The following is a 17494-nucleotide window of genomic DNA, read 5'->3' as shown; positions in this document are numbered from 1 at the left end:
ACGATACACATGGTACATGCCAAATACACCATAGTGCCTAAACATCATTGAGTAACATATACACTATGCTGTGGTGTGTATAACTCTATTAGTTAGAATTAGAACATTAACTTAATAAGCTATTATATATAGATTATACTTATAGAATAGTTTATTAATTACTTAGAGGAATCATTATCTTGATAGATTAGGCACTAGAATAGAATAGAAGGGATGAGCTTCACACTAAACACACACACAAACACCCACCTAATAAGCAACCAATATGAATATATATAATTATATATAGAATATAAAAAATAAGTAAAAATAGTGGCACAAAATATTCAATAACAATTTAATTTTAAATAAATAATAAACTAAAACCAAAAATAAAAATAAATAATATTTGATCTTTACATCACTTTCTTTAATTTTCTTTGTGAACGAAATGAGAAATATGTCAGTCAAGACGAAAACAAACCTCAAAAAGACAAAATTATAATTATGGATTTTAAATTTTTAATGGCTTTCTGCTCTGCTAGGCTAGAGAGACAGTAGTGTATTTTTATGATTGCAAAAGGTATGAAATAAAATCACAAACTTCTATAACAGCAATAATATTAATAATAATTTAATAATTATCCAAACAATGAACTAACTTTGAATTAGTGGCGACCGATTAGTGAAACAATTTCTTCAATTAAATAAATTATGCAACTGTACAAAATGTTAAATCAAGTAATAACTTGAATATATCGAAGCGCTCAATTTATTTAAAAAACGAGTTGAAACCTTAAACCTTAAAATTTTTAAACCTTAGTAGCAGTCTAATAAAATTCGAATTTGAAGAATTTCAAACGAGAACTGACATTTTATTTCACAAATAATTTTAAAAACCAATCAGCGAATAATTCCTTTTTCGGGGAAACTCGATCCAACAAAGATCTGTGGTTTGGCTCTTGAAGGAAGAATGGATTGTGGAAAAGCATTTGGTCTTATTCTTAACCTTTCCCTAGAAAAAATTATCCAAAATTACGATAAAAATATTATTAAAATATACAAATAAATAGATTAAAACGAATAAAATCGCAAGAATAATGCGATAACATTAAAATTGTCGGTTCACTGGTGTGCAAATATTAAATTATTAAAATAATTGTGACAATTTACTTCATCAGCTCGGCAGCTTCGTGCTCAGGGATGGTGATATTTGATCGGAAGCAGCTTTCATGCCCATTTTCTGATTTCATTTTGAATTTTTGATGATTATATCGACCTGGCCCAACAGAGTTCTACACGTTGAATATCAACAGTTACAAGGAAAAATCATTAAAGAACACATTGAAAACATAAAATAATAGCATGAATTTACATTTTAATTCATCTTTCAATCCAAAGATCAGTATTATCAGAAATTGAAACGAACAAAAAAAACTAACATTATTATAATTCCCAGAAAGAAACGACGATCCGCCATTTCTGACAGATGACGTTAAGAATGGTACCGAATTATTTTTCACCCCCGTCGTACGAGTAGCGGTAGGTGTGATGACGTCATAGTGACCAGGCCCTGGAAGGGACTGAGTGAAAGAATAAAAGTAAACTTATGTAATTTTAGAATCTTTTCTTATTTTTGATTACAGCAAATCGCCCTGCTGTGTTCTGCAGTGATCCCCGTAAAATGTGAAAATATTGGAAAACGTCCTTAAACACCTCGAAAACAGCTCAATAGAAATCAAACGTTTGAAGAAATGATCATGGCAGTGTGAACTAGAGGTGAGCATGGGAACAGGAATCGCGGAAATCCCATGGTTTCTTATTCAATCTAAATTCTTTCCTAAGTATTTATCAGATATATAAAACGCCCCGGTTTACGATCGTCTTCTTGTTCTCACTTCTTGTTAACTCGTGCTAAACACTCTTTGCTTAATCTGCCTTTGCTTTTTCTGGCCCTTTTCTGTGGGACTCTCTACCTCCTTCTCTGAAAACTTCTAAATCGTTTGCGAAGTTCAGAGCGGATCTCAAGACTAGAAATAAGCATAGGGACGCCCATACGAAAGTCAATCTGCATTTTTAAAAAAATGTGTTTTTTGTGTTCAAAAATTTTGAAAATGGGAAAGAGAATGGGAGGGAAAAAGCGAGAATGAGTTAAAAAATAGGGAATGCATACATACTGGCTCGCACATACACACATATATACATGCATGTATGCATGCATGCTTGCTTGCATACATACATACATACATACATACATACATATACATTCATAAATACATACATACACACATACGAAACGAACTATTTGAATTTAGCGATAGATAACTTTCACTCACGTTAATTTTACTTGGCAATCCTCTTACGTCATCTCTACCTAACTGGCTGAACTTGCCGAAGTTGTTACAATTTAATTTATTGTCGCCACTGGTTTTCACATCATAGCATCCTGGTCCCAGTGGCGAGATCTGATTATTAGGGAAAGAATATTTAATATAACAAAAAATTATATTGGGAAAAAAAATTAACCACCGCTATTGGTTTCTTAATAACAGATGGCGTTTGATACTTCTTTCGATCATAAGAGCTTGTCTTATTTACTTTTTTATCTAGCAGATGCTGAATACTTCCTGTGACGTCATAGGAGCCAGGTCCTGGCGTTTGATTGGTCAGTTTTTTTAAATCCCCATCCGTCGAGGCCCTCGTGAAGGTACCAAAAACACTGAAAGATTTTTTATTTTTATCCTCTAATCCTATGACTCCGTACCACCCTGGACCTGGAGCGTCACTCTTTGTGAAGGAAATTATGGATCAATCAATCAATCAATCAATCAATCAATCAATCAATCAATCAATCAATCAACCAAATAACCAACCAACCAGCCCTCAACAAATAAACAACGAGCAAGAAACTCACCAATTAATCTACCGTCCGCTCAATTAATGAAACAATAGAATGAATCGATCAGTCAAAAAGATCAATCAATCAACCAGTCACAATCAATCAACCAATCTTCAAAATCAAACAATCGATCAATAATTAATTGGTTGGTTTATTATAAGACTGTTAATAAAACACAATCGAAGAAACCTTCTAAAGTTCGCTCTTTTGCAAAAAAATTTTGATATGCAATCAAGTAAAGTTTTGAAATAATAAAATGAGAACCTTTGGTTGCATTCCTTTATTAAATCTTTCTTCCTTCATTCCTAGCATTCCGTGTTTGGAAAAATTTGTTTTTGCTCTGGCATCTGCCGACGATTTGAGGAACGAATCGTCTTTAAAATATGTCCCGGGACCCAACTTTTTTGGCTGAATAATAATTCATACTATTATTATAAAATAATTTCGATAATGAAAACAAAGAGTTATAGTACATAACCATTACTACTACTACAACTACAACAACAACAACTACTACTACTACTAGTAGTAGAAATAATATTAATAAAACCGCGACAACAAGAAGCCAATAACCAGCGATTTGTTCTTCAGCCATTGAGCTTTATGCATGTAATGTGGTTTCGATGACCAAGTTTCCAGTTGCAACTGTTTTTTCCAAGAATCTTTGCCTATTTTTAGTCTTTCGCGGATTGACTTCTCACTAAAATCGCCACCTCCGTCACAATCATAATGGCCTGGTCCGGGATTGCCTTGAGAAGACTTTAAAATTTTCAAGTTCTTTACAATTGTAATGGTAAAGTAAGAAGGAATTAGTATCAATAATTTCACTAGAACTTTTACTACTACAACGACTGCTACTACTACTACTAATACTACAGTTATTACTGCTACAACTGCCGCTGCTAAAAGTAGCGAGTAGAAAAAGCAGTAGTAGTAGCAGTATTACTACTAATAGTAATACCAACAACGACAATAATAACTGACATTGAGATTATGTTGAAATAAAAATGAAGTTGACGTCTTTAAAAGGTTAGGGTGAAGTCCTTTTGGGGTAAATCTGGAAAAAAATAACTTTATTTATAAAATACTAAATAAGCAAATAATTACGATTGAAATAGATTATGAAACATGTATGGTAAAAACATAATATTGAATAGCTGATATAAAGTATTGGTTAATACAAAAATTAATACAAAGTATGGTGCTGGTGTTGGGCCCCAATAGCACCATGATCTTACGTTTAGGTTAGGTTAGGCGTTTGAGGTTAGATTAGAGACGTTAGTTAGTTAGATGTTAGAGGGTTGTTAAGGGGTAAAATTGTTATTACTATGTAGTACTATGACATACCTTTCACAATTGCTGCCAAATGACACTGTAGAATTCGTACATTGAATTACCGACATTTTACTACTGCTATGATTATTATATGTAATATTACTACAAATAATAACTATGCATCTAAATTACAAATTCTTTCGAAAACTTGAAGACTGTTTATTAAAGATTGTTGCTACGGCAACGAGAACCTGTTGAGTAAAAGTTAGCTGAAATTAAAAGTTGAAAATACGCGTTTTGTGGAAAATTAAGAGAATACATGAGAAAAATTGAACTATAGTAACGATTTGGTTGACGCCAAATATATAAAATTAAATAAGAATTGAACTATCATAATGAGATAATATTGCCGGATTAACGCAAATTTTATTATCATAGCAATATTACACCAACATACAAAGTTCTTCCTCTATAATTATCATCAGTGTACCTCCAACGTTTCAGTTGATTTAGGTACATTAATGAATAATTACGTTTAATATTAATTAATCAATTAAAAAAATGAATTATTTATAATTAAATAATAAACAAACGAAGTCACAAACACACACACACATTTTAATCAAATGTCAATCACCCGTCACAAAACATCGTTCATTGATGCAACAGTTCCAACATGTTAATGAATATTAATTATTGTTATTGATAAGAGCAGTTACGTGTAATAATAATAATAATAATAATGACAATGTTATTATTATTATATAATTATTATTGTTATATTATTTCATCTAACACTAGCCAAAAACCGAACCTAATTTTACAATTATAATCTGAAAGAGTAAAAAATTTTTTAACAAAAAAAAAGGCTGCTAAAAATGAACCAAAATAAGAAATTAAATAACAGAGAAATAATAATTAAAAAAGTTGTATTGAGGAAAAAAAAACGAACAAAGACAATAAATTGTAATGAACAAACAACACGGTATGTCTGTCTATCAATTTATTTATCATATATATATATTATATATATATATATTTATTTATTTATAAATTATATATATATACGTATACATACTTATATATATATTCATATAATGATCAATACCCAGTTAAAACATGAATTTATCATTTCCGTTTTTGACTAATTTTGGGGAATCCGACATTATAGAGGACCTCATCATCAGAGCCCGGCTCGCAAGACATCCACAAGTCATCTGAAACATTTGTCGTATCCTCATGCTTGACGTTAACACTATCGTACCAAAATTTAGTGTCTTTGGATTTCTCCTGACCAAAGCCGTCCGTGTCCACTTCCGTCCAGGATTTCTTACTGGCGTAGTAATCATTCAAGTGGTGGGAGGATGATGGAGATAATTTTGTTGTTGTCGATGCCGATGATGACGTCACTGTTGCTTTTGATGACGTCGATGCTTTGGGCGTTGAATCATGAAATTTGTTGGTACTACTGCTGCTGCTGTTGTTGATGCTATTGTTGTTCAAATTCTGCATGCTGCTATTGTTGTTGTTGGTGTTGATGGCTTTTTTTTGTTTTTTATTACTAAAAGTATCAGGCCTTTCTTTAGACTTTTGTTGTTGTTGTTGTTGTTGCAGTTGTGGCGGTTTTTTAGATTTTTTTGTCTGGTAGATTTGCTTTTTCAATGCAACCTCATCAAAATCTTCATCTTCGTCGTCCGGGCCCCTCTGGCGTTTACGACGGCCCTTCGAAACTTGTGGCTGGCCCCCTTCAATTTTCACGCCACCAACTCTTCGCCTAGCATAGTTTTCCAGTTCGTCGACTTCCTCCTCCTCATCATCCTCATCGTTCGTGCCAGCCACTCGTTTCAGGTTTTGAACTTTTTTCTTGCCGCTATTGCCGCTGTTGACTTTTTTTGAATTTTTGAGATAATTTTTTCTAATAAATTTTCTAATCTCCTCCTCATCCTCATCTATGACGTCATCCTCTATTTGAATACCGCCGCCACCGCCGTAATTAGAACTCGCCTGGACAGCAGCTACGTCGTCGTCGTCATCAACGTCGTCATCATCCACACCCTCTTCGTCGACCTCATCTTCATCTCCATCATCCTCTTCGTCGTCGTCTTCCTCGTCGGCTATTAGGTAGCCCCTTCCGAGCTCTCCGATGTCATCGATGGCCTGCTGATAGTCCACGTAGGCATTGGTCAGTTTGTCAGCAATCTCGATCCTTTTCTTTATGCCTACCTAATTGTGGTGGGTGTTTGTTTATTGGGAGGTACTGTTCAGTAATTTTACCAAAATAAAATAACCAGAACTTGCTGGTGCTGGTGCAAATACATCAACCGACAACATATATTGAGGTAAAAACATAATGAAACAGACATACCAAAGGGGCACAAATCTATTTTGAAATAAACAACGGATATACATACATACACACACAAGCAAACACACACACACACAAACAAACAAACAAACAATCAAACTAACAGGTTTAGACTCGGCAGTGGAACTACCCCCGACTCTTTTAAGGTCCTCCTTGAAATTATTCAAAACCTGCTGCAGGGATTCAGTGACGAGCAGAGTCCGGTCGAGAACATTTTCAACATTCCTATCATTGATCGGGCAGGTTAGACCCGGCCTGCTGGGGCCTTCCACAGAATTAGGGATGCGCTTTTTACGCTTTTTCTTCATTTGATCTTCATTTGGTGTATACATTAAATATATATTAAACAAATACATTTATTAGGAGTTCCAGCGCCTTTAACACTATACACATGAAATTAAACATAGATAAAAAGATACATAAGCACACACATGGATACATAAATATACATATACATCTGTGTGAGAATGTGTTTGTGTGTGTGAGTGTTGTTGGTAAATTCGTATAACAAGATAAACAGAAAATATTTTCCATTCTCTACATTAAATTAAATTAAATGTTATTCACCAAATAAAACTTATTAAAAAATCTTAATACCTCAAATTTAAACATACAAGAATAATACAAAGGCAAAAGGTAATAACCATCAGAAGCCTTTAGCAACAATTGTTGTTGTTGTTGTATCTTTTTTTTTTTATTGTTCATAGCTTGTTGTTGCTGTTGCAATGCCTTCTTAGCTGATTGTTTGATGTAATTTTCTAACTCTGCACTATCCTAAATAATAATAATAATAATACCAATAATAATAATAATAATAATAATAATAATAATAATAATAATAATAATAATAATAATAATAATACAGTTGCATCATCAAAAACGATAACAAAACTAACATTACTGTTAATCCCAACATCTTCAACCCCATTATTATTATTATTGTTGTTGTTGTTTCTCACGATGCTGGCCACGATTTCTCCGCTCTCGGTTCGCTCGTAAACGATGCTTCCCCCAGGCAGGACTTTCATGATGATCATGTTCTTGTTTAGTTGTTTCTTTGATATCTGATCTGCGTGTCGGGTTGGTTATGACAGTTAGTTTAGTTTTAGAAGTTAGGTATATTATATATAGGTTAGCCAGTGTTTAGGCTGGTTTGTGTCAGTGTACAGTTCATGATTTATTATTAAAGTTATCTCTATATTTATAATTTATATTCATTGAGAGTAAACTTGATTTTCATAATTATAATAATTAATAAAATTATGAAATGATTTGTTTGTGGTTTTGTTTCTATCTCTCATATACTATTTAGTTTTAATACATTAATGTGTAAAATGTAAAAAAGAGAACAAACCAGAAACGTTAGCAATCTCTAGATTATCTTCACTGGGGGCACTTTCCATCTGTTTGACTGCCGATTCGAGAGGTCCAGACGATAATTCAGGCAAATTAGTGATAGGTGAAGATTCTTGTCCAATTGGGTCCATATTATAATCAAAATTTTTCAAATTCGTCAAATAAAAATTCGATTGAAGACAAATTTACATAACACAATCTAATGAGAACTAATCTGTGAAATCCGATTTTTCATAAATTGGGCGATATTTATAAGGAACTAAGTAGATATCAATTCAAATTCAAGCCGATAATAAAGAGAGAAATTAAATCTAAACAAAGAACTTATTAAGTAGCCAGTGACGTTTTACGTTCCAACTTTTGTTTTTATGGATATTAGAAAATTGCCAAATAAATCAATCATTTTATTAAAATTTGTAAATAAACTAAAATTTTTAATTTAACAAAAATTTATTAAATACTGGTAAACTGAAAACAACCTGCAAAACTTGATATAAATCGTTAAATTGCTTGAATTATAAGTTCATGCTTAAAATTCATATATTTTTACAACAATAAATTTTTTATAAAAAAATACATTGTTTTAATTATCCAAATTTTGTAATTTCGATGAACTTACAATCAAATAATCTTCAAAGTTCTTTATTGGTGATTGCGCAACTTGCATTATTATTTATTCTCTTTGCAAGGAAAAAGTAAACCTGTGTCAAAAAGAACTTATTTATTTTATATGTATATACTGGCCGGACTATTTCTTCAAAATTTTGAACTCGAGCCTTCAAAAAATGGCAAACGTTAATGTTAAAAATGTCGAAAATGTAGAAGTCGTTAGGTTGAGACACACGGATTTAGTTGATTTGACGGAGAACATGAAGAATCTTCAACTAAATGACAAAACTTCAACAACACAGCCAAGTCCAAATGGTTTACTTTACTTTTCCTTTATTTTTTTATACTAAATTTTAAATATTTTTAATTCAAATCAAGGAATTACAGTTATTATTTTTAATAAAATATTAGAAAATTATTTAAAAAAGATTATTTAATTTTTTTTTGTTAAAATTTTTATTGTAAATTTCATTATTATACTACTATTTTCTATAAAAGAATTTTTTAATATAATTTAATTAATTTATTCCTTTAATGACTATTTTTACAAAATTATTTGTGACAATATATATATGATATTATATTATTTTATGGCTATTATATATATATATATATATATATGTGTGTGTGTGTGTGTACTTTTGTATTTTTCTATGTATTTTTCCCAAAATTAAAAACATTACAATCACGTTATATTCTTCCAGTCACATCCCATTGAGCCAAATTTAATACTATTTTAAATTCAATATGACAATGCTATGTTTATCTTTAATGTCATGTTAATGGTATTAAAATATCAATAACATTAATTAATTGAAGAATATATATATATTAACTGTTAAAAACCAAACTAAAACCTAAATTTTTAAATAAATTAAATTAGTTCATTCCCTGGATGAAGTACCAAGACCTCTGCCTAAAGTTAGGAAAAAAAATCAGAGGCCAGACCAGTGCTTCTACCAGCCAGGCAAAACAAAGCTGCAGAAACCCAAACAGTTACAACAACAACAACGACAATCAGACAATAAAGATGGCGATGGGGTCGATTTGAAAGCCACTCCTACTACTGCAACCACTGCTACTACTACTACTAATAATAAGAGTAATGATAATAGTAATTGTAATAATAATAATAATAATAAGAGTAATGATAATGATGCTAGTTCTGATAAGACTGTAAAACACAGCCCCAAGAAAAATTCTAAAAGAAATACGCATCGACGTAATATCAATTGTAAAAATAAAAACGACGACGATGATGTTGGTGGTGATGGTGTTAGCGGAGGTGGCAGCTGTGGCGATGATTATGGCTTCTTGCATAACTGCGACTTCGAGTGGGACCACATGGCTGACTTGGATGCCAACCAATCACATCATTTTGTTAAAGTCGACGACGACGATGATGATAGTAATATCAATAATAATAATAATAATAATAATAATAATAATAATAATAATGATGATGATGATTGTAATAATGATTGCAATTATGGTCATAACATTGGCGACCATAATTATAATTATGGTTATGATGGTGGTAATATTAATTTCAATAAGATGAGTAAAAGATATTCTGCCCAAAGAGCCAAAAGGATATCACCATCTCCGTCGTCTTCTTCATCATCACCTTTATTCAGACCACCATCGTCGTTGTCAGCAGCAGCAGCAGTAGCAGCAGCCACAGTGGCGACTACGACAACGGCCAAAACATCCGCAGCATTTACGTCGACAGCCGCTAGAACATCGTCGACAACAACAACAACATTTGCGACTTCATCGAAGAGAGTGCCTTATAGCAACAACAACAACAACATCGACTATAATAGAAATAATAAAAAGAATAATTATACCAGTAATAATAATAATAATAATAATAATAATAAAAAAAGAAATCCGAGTAAAACTCCAATGACAGTAACAAAATCGCCAGTAGCGATGACGTCACTTGAAAATTTTGTACCACAATCATCATTATCATTACCGCCTTCAACTACTACTACTACTGCAGAATCATTATCATCATCATCATCATCATCGAGATCAGTTGCAGTATCATCATCATCAGCAGCAGCAGCAACTTCAGAAGCAGCAGCGGTTGTAAAGAAAGGTGGCCTTATAAAAATCCCACAAAATTTACTGGCATCATTATCGTTGCCGTCATCATCATTATCAGCAAGAACGTCATCGGCATCATCATCACCATCAGGAAGAATGAATAGAATTTCTACTACTTCTACTTCTACTACTACTACTACTACTAATTCTGGTACAGCTTATTATAGTTATAATACTAACGATGCAAGTAGTTATAATAATGGTGAAAGCACACGTGATGATAGTTATGATGATGATGGTGGTGGTGGTGGTGATGATAGTAGTGGTCGGGGTCGTCGTCGTCTGCGCCGACTTTGGGACCCAGAAAAAGATCAAATATATCCAAAGTGTAACGGCAATATTCCTATAAATAATAATTCTAACAATGGAAATGACAAGCTTTTCAAAAATATAAAGGCTAATGATTTGTTTGATGAAAATAAAATGAGGTGAGTGAGTGAATGAATGAATGAATGAGTGAGTGAATGAGTGAATGCATGGGTAGATGAGAGAATGATTTAAGAAATTGACAAATGAATTGACGGACTTGTTATGGAATGAATGATTGATTGAATGAACGAACGAGCGAGTGAACGAGTGAGTGATTAGGTGAATTATTGAATGAATGAATGAATGGGTGGGTGAATGAATTTATTGATTTGTTGACTAATTCAAAATAAAAAAAATGTTCAATTCAATCGATTAACTAAACAGGCCTTTGAGTGCATCACACCAACAACAACAACAACAGCAACAGTTGCGATCATCATCAGCACTGCCTCCAGCGCAATCTTCATCCTCATCATCATCATCGCCGCCATTAAAGTTACTATCATCATCACCGTCACCATTAAAGTTACTATCAGCATCATTACCATCAGCATCATTACCATCAGCATCATCGTCGTCGTCGCTTGCCACATCATACCATGAAATGATGAAATTCATGGACACCCTTGCTAAGTTAATGTCGCACTTTGAAAGTAATTACGTCAGCAACAACAACAACAACAACAACAATAATAATAATAATAATAACTATAATTATTTCTGTGCTAATTATAATATGATTTACAATGATGATGGTGACGACGACGACGATGACGTCGGAGGAGATTTTGGAGGAAAGATTTGGGCTGAGATATCTATACTGAGGTTTGTGAATTCTTTGGTGGTTTCTTGGGTGACAGTTATCATCTTGTTATTTATAATCTTTCTGTTTATCTGTCTACCGTCAATGTTATTATTATTATCATCATTATCCTTGTTGAGTTACTATCATCATCATCGTCATCACCATCACTATCTTTATCATCATCTTCGTCACCACCATCACTATCTTCGTCACCATCATCATCATCATCATCACGACATTCAGGCGAAAAGTGAACTTACACCTCCAGCGTTTAATCTCCGGAGATCTGGTCACATGCATAAAGGTTAGCATGCTGGATAAGACATGGAAGTCCAACCACTATGACGTCATCCAGGCGCTATTCAAGATGGCCGCCACTAGTTGCAGTAGTAGTAACAACAACAACAACAACAACAACAATAATAATAATAATAATAATAATAATAATAATAATAATAATAATGGCAGCAGTAATAGTAATAGTATCGGAGTGCAGATACTGAGCTTACTCAACAATGTTGTTATTAATGTTAGTAATATTGTTATTGTTGTAGTAGAGTAGTAGTAGTAGCAGCAGCAGCAGCAGTAGTAGTAGTAGTAGTAGTAGTAGTAGCAGCAATGGTAGTAGTAGCAGCGGCAGGAGTAATTGTAGCAGTAGTAGTAGTAGCAGCAGTGGTAGTAGTAGTAGCAGCGGCAGGAGTAATTGTAGCAGTAGTAGTAGTAGTAGCAGCAGCAGCAGTAGTAGTAATAGTAGCAGTAGAAGTAGTAGTAGTGGCAGAAGCAGCAGTAGTAGTAGAAGTAGTAGTTGTAGAAGTAGTAGTAGTAATATATATATATATATATACGATTGATAACAGTGCTAACTAAATTTTTATTCACAGAGCATAAACTACTATGAATCTTTACTGGCAATAGCTGAGAAGTTCACACAAAGGGCCAACGATAATCATGCTACTGCTGCTGCTGCTGCTGCTGCTGCTACTTCTACTACTACTACCACTACTACTACTACTACTAATAATAATAATAATAATAATAATAACCAAAGAATAAAAACTAACGATCGCTTACGAACAGTAGCCAGTTTAGCTTGCCATAAAATTTCTATATTCTTGGGAGATCTTGAAAGATACAAAATTCAACACAACCACCACCTCAACAACAATAACAACAATAATAACACTAATAATAACAATAATAAGAAGAATGGTAACGGTAGCAGTATTAATAAGTTTGACAAGTCCATAATGTTAGTGTTTCACATTCATTTGTTTGGCATGTTATGTATGTATATATGTTTGTATGCTTTTTTGTTTGTTTGTTTGTATGTATGTATGTGTGTATATATGTGTATGCTTATCTAGATAAAAATATATAAATTTGTTATTAGGTGGTACACAAAGGCCATAGAATATTCACCAAAGTATGGAAAGTCGTATAACCAACTGGCTATCATATCTATGCACAACGTTTGTGGTTTTTTTGATGGTTACACACACACACACACAAACACACACACACACACGGACATTGAAAAAGTTAAAGGGTTCATTTATAATTTTCCCCCATATATTCCACAGAGGCAGTACTTAGATGCTGTGTACTGCTATATCAGGAACTTGGGGTCCAGGAATCCGTTCAGCTCGGTTAGGCAGGAGCTTCAAACCATCTTTCATAACGTTTTCGTAAAGGTATACTTACTCATTAATATTATTGATATAATTTTCATTATTTATAATAACCATTAATTATTCAATTGATTAATTTATTTATCCAACTATGGAAGCAGTGTTTAATCTGGATTTTAACTAGCTGGTCAATTGGCGAATTATGCTAATGAGCTAGCCTGATTATGCTAACGGGCCAGTCTGATTATGCTAACGAGCTAGCCTGATTTTGCTAATGAGGTGGCCAGTAAATTATATTGAAGAGATTTCCAGATATATGTTAATTAGCTATTAACCAGTGTTAATGATGGTTAATTTAATTGTGCTTATTAATAACAAAAACTTCTTGGTTGATGTTAATTTTAAGTGTAATTATTTAATTGATTGATTAATTAATTAATTAATGACCACAATTAAGGTTAAACTGACTGAACAACAGCAACAGAGGTTGCAGCAGCAGCAATTTAACAGCAAGGTCAACAACAACTCGAAGGTCAAGATCGATCAAAGGTCATTAGAGTCACTAGGTCGCAGGGTCGAAATTTGGGTGTCCGTGGATGGAAGGGAAGATAAAGTGGATGAAGAAGAAGAGGATGATGAAGTGGATGGAGAGGGAAATGATAATGACGATGATGAGGGTGAGGGCGAGAGAAAAAATTGTCAGGTGAGTAAGAAAGATTTTTTTTGGTTTTTTCATCTTTTTGAAATGTTGATAATGATGATGCTACCGTTGATGACGATGACGATGATGACGACGACGACGATGGTGGTTATGATGATGCTGATGATGATGATGAAGGTAATGATAATGATTGCAGTTGAGCAGATCCTTCACGCTGCACTTTATGAACGTTCATGGAAAGCTGTTCACAAAGATAGGGTGAGTTAATCAGGATGATGTTGTTGTTGCTGCAGATGTTGTTGTTGCTGCAGCTGTTGTTGTTGTTGTCGTTGTTGTTGTTGTTGTTGCTGTTGTTGTTGTTTCTGCTGTTGTTGTTGTTAGTTTTGGTTTCGTTGTTGTTGTTGTTGATGCACTTACTGGTGTTTGTATGCACTTTAACTGAGGTTGTATCGAGATTGACTTTAAAATTTAGGTAAAATGTTCCCGTCTGGTTCAGATAAATTTAAGCCAATTTTTTCAAAAAAACTTTTTAAAAGAATAATTCTATTTCTATTTTAGTATGGAGGCTTACGAAGAAAGCGCTAGAAAAATGTTGCTAGAATTTTCTCTGCTGTTGAAAAGAGGACTTCGACTACAACAACAACAACAGCAGCAGCAGCTGCAGCAACAACAATTATCACTGATGACAACAAAGTTGATGAAACTGCTAACTGTTAATATATTTAGCATTGACAATTACAAAGATAACGGTGAGTTAGTACTGTGTATGTTTGTTTGTATGTTTGTTTGTATGTAGGTGTGTGCGTGTGTGTATATGTATGTGTTTGTATGTGTGTGTGGTGTGTGTGTGTATGTGTATGTGTTTGCTTGTAAGTATGTACCTTAACAACAACAACAACAACAACAACATTTTAGAACACCTGGAAGAGCTGTCTGTAGCCTTAGCCATGGACATGTTTGTCATCATTTGCAACTATTTTCTGAACATTGTCAACAAACTCTGCAACAACAACAACAGCAGCAGCAACAACAATAGCAACAATAAAAGCAACAAAAATAACGAAAACAACATCATCAACAACAACAAAATTAACATAATTAATGCAAGAAACTATTTCAAAAGCCTTTTCAACGTCGACAACAGTACAACCAACAACAACAGCAAAAACTGTGACATCATCAGCAGCTGCAGCGGCAGCGACAGCAGCAACGATTATGACGTCATCGTCGACGACAACAAAAACGCTCTGGCGTTAATTAACACCTACCTTTCTTACATCAAAATCTGGTATGATTGGATGGGTAGGAATATTGGGAAATGCGTTAAACCATTGAAATCATTACTTCCATCATCATCTTCTTCTTCTTCATCATCATCTTCATTATCATCTTCATCGTCATCTTCATCGTCATCGTCGTTCCCATCACCTGTCCTACATTTAAATAGCGTCTGGCTGTGTGTAGTTGAGATTGCTAACATTGTGTTGGCGTTGAATTTTGATAGTCTAGTCTCCAGTCGTCGTCATCATCATCATCATTTCGCATCGACATCATTATCATTACCGCCTGAGTTATCGTCGTCATCATCGCCATCATCATCGGACAGTAATACTACTATTGACGACAATAATAACAATAATAATAATTATAAAAGTAATAATAATAATAGAATGATGACGTCATCTGGCAGTAATTTATTTACCAAAGTAAGACTGTATGAGGATGATTTTTTTAACGGTTACTTGCCATTGAGAGGAAATAGCTATGGAGTGGTTGAAAGGATCATGACGTCAGCCGCGATGACGTCACTGTCTGGTAATGATGATAATGATGCCGAGGAAGACGGTGATGATGGTGATGGTGGTGGTGAGATTTATGTGCCTGGGGCCTTTTGCAAGGTATGGATCGATGAATGGTTTTTTTTTTATTTTCATTCATGCCTATGTGATTTTTTTTATAGATTGTACTGTTTATTCCATGTGCACAGCGCTATATAGATCTATTTAATTGTTTTAAAGCTTTGCTTATTTAATGTCTTTTTTCCTCTCTCTCTCTTTCTCCAAACAGGAAATACAGATGATGATAGCCAGACTCTCTAGAATAAAACAATCCTCGACTAGAATGCTGGCAACGATGACGAAGATGAAGATGGTACAGTATGATAGCGATAATAATAATAATAATAATAATAATAATAATAATAATAGTAATAATAATAATAATAATAACAATAGTAATGGCAATGGCCATGACGTCAGAGTTTACACATTTTTGAGAGAGCCCATTGAATCGCCAGTTAAGAAAAATAGCCAGTCACTAAAGGGCAATAATAATAATAATAATAACAATAATGATAATAATAATAATAATAATAATAATAATAATGAAAGACGTAGTAAAAATAATAAAACTATAAATAACCTTGATTATGATGATGAGGATGATGATGAGTACGATGATGGCGATGACGACGACGATGATGACGTTTTGGTACTGTCCACCGATTACAATATTGACGATAATGACGTCACCGGTGATAGCATTAATAGTAATAATAATAATAATAATAGCAACAACAACAATAATATTAATAGTGACGATGACGTCATGATTAGAAAGTTGAAAGAGGAAAAGGACGAACTTAACAGGAAGTTAACTCAGCAGGTTAGCCGGTTGATTGAGTGATTAATTGATTTGGTTGGTTGTTTAGTCGATGACTGATTGATTGATTGATTGATTGATTGATTGATTGATTGATCGATTGATTGATCGATTGATTGATCGATTGATTGATCGATTGATTGATCGATTGATTGATCGATTGATTGATCGATTGATTGATCGATTGATTGATCGATCGATTGATCGATCGATTGATCGATCGATTGGCTGGCTGGCTGGCTGGCTGATAGATTGACAACAACCAACCAATCAACCAACCATTCAACCAACCATTCAACCAAACAAAACGACAGAACCAGATGAAAGAACTCCTAGCTAGGGACCTGAACAGCCACCATCGGGACCTCCTCCTAGAGATCCATCCCTCCATCCTGGTTGCCGACACCAACTGCTACATCGATCATCTCCCTGGAATCAAAAACCTACTCGCCACTAAGAGATATTCATTCGTTCTGCCATTAACAGGTTAGTGAATTCTGGGTATTTCCAAAATTTTTTTTTAAATTTTATAGTTGTTTTGTCGGTTTTTCGCATTTTTTGGGATGATTTTCAGTTTTTTTGGATTTCCATTTTTGGAATATTTCCGTGTTTTCTTTGGGAGTTTTTTTTTAGTTTAGTTTTCTGTTTGTGGTTAATATGTTTGTATATGAATGTATACTAGTAGTAGTAATAAAATAGTAGTTGTAGTTGTAGCTCTAGTAGTAGTAGTTGTAATAGTAGTAGTATTGGTAGTAGTTGTAGTAGAAGTAGTAGTAATAGTAGCAATAGTATGTTTTTACCATATATATGGTAGAAGGTACAGTACAAAGCG

At 33.5% G+C, this 17494-nt stretch overlaps 3 protein-coding genes across 3 annotated transcripts; 1 reads left to right on the top strand and 2 right to left on the bottom strand.

Annotated features, from left to right (window-relative positions):
- Positions 1-882: 882 nt before the first annotated feature.
- On the bottom strand, positions 883-4281 carry HELRODRAFT_181423 (hypothetical protein; the record flags this gene model as incomplete). The annotated part of the gene is made up of 10 exons (XM_009031232.1): positions 883-994; positions 1153-1274; positions 1422-1552; positions 1956-2047; positions 2359-2444; positions 2578-2766; positions 3143-3286; positions 3452-3655; positions 3863-3935; positions 4226-4281. 10 exons carry the CDS (start codon positions 4279-4281, stop codon positions 883-885), a joined length of 1209 nt encoding a protein of 402 aa, XP_009029480.1.
- A 282-nt stretch (positions 4282-4563) lies between these two features.
- Positions 4564-8005, bottom strand: HELRODRAFT_194235 (hypothetical protein; the record flags this gene model as incomplete). Its single annotated transcript, XM_009031231.1, has 5 exons — positions 4564-6376; positions 6623-6831; positions 7163-7292; positions 7415-7587; positions 7873-8005. 5 exons carry the CDS (start codon positions 8003-8005, stop codon positions 5282-5284), a joined length of 1740 nt encoding a protein of 579 aa, XP_009029479.1. The 3' UTR covers positions 4564-5281.
- Positions 8006-8659: 654 nt separating this feature from the next.
- HELRODRAFT_181421 (hypothetical protein) lies at positions 8660-17145 on the top strand (the record flags this gene model as incomplete). The annotated part of the gene is made up of 13 exons (XM_009031230.1): positions 8660-8798; positions 9367-11026; positions 11292-11732; positions 11956-12241; positions 12594-12961; positions 13103-13181; positions 13293-13403; positions 13819-14043; positions 14198-14259; positions 14560-14750; positions 14917-15899; positions 16069-16254; positions 17038-17145. The coding sequence occupies 13 exons, from the start codon at positions 8660-8662 to the stop codon at positions 17143-17145; spliced, it is 4839 nt and encodes a 1612-aa protein (XP_009029478.1).
- Positions 17146-17494: the final 349 nt, after the last annotated feature.

This window comes from Helobdella robusta (assembly GCF_000326865.2).
Source record: "Helobdella robusta unplaced genomic scaffold HELROscaffold_71, whole genome shotgun sequence".
NCBI classification, from domain to species: domain Eukaryota; kingdom Metazoa; phylum Annelida; class Clitellata; order Rhynchobdellida; family Glossiphoniidae; genus Helobdella; species Helobdella robusta.
Note: the sequence above shows the minus strand (reverse complement) of the source record. Positions and strands in the feature narration are given on the sequence as shown.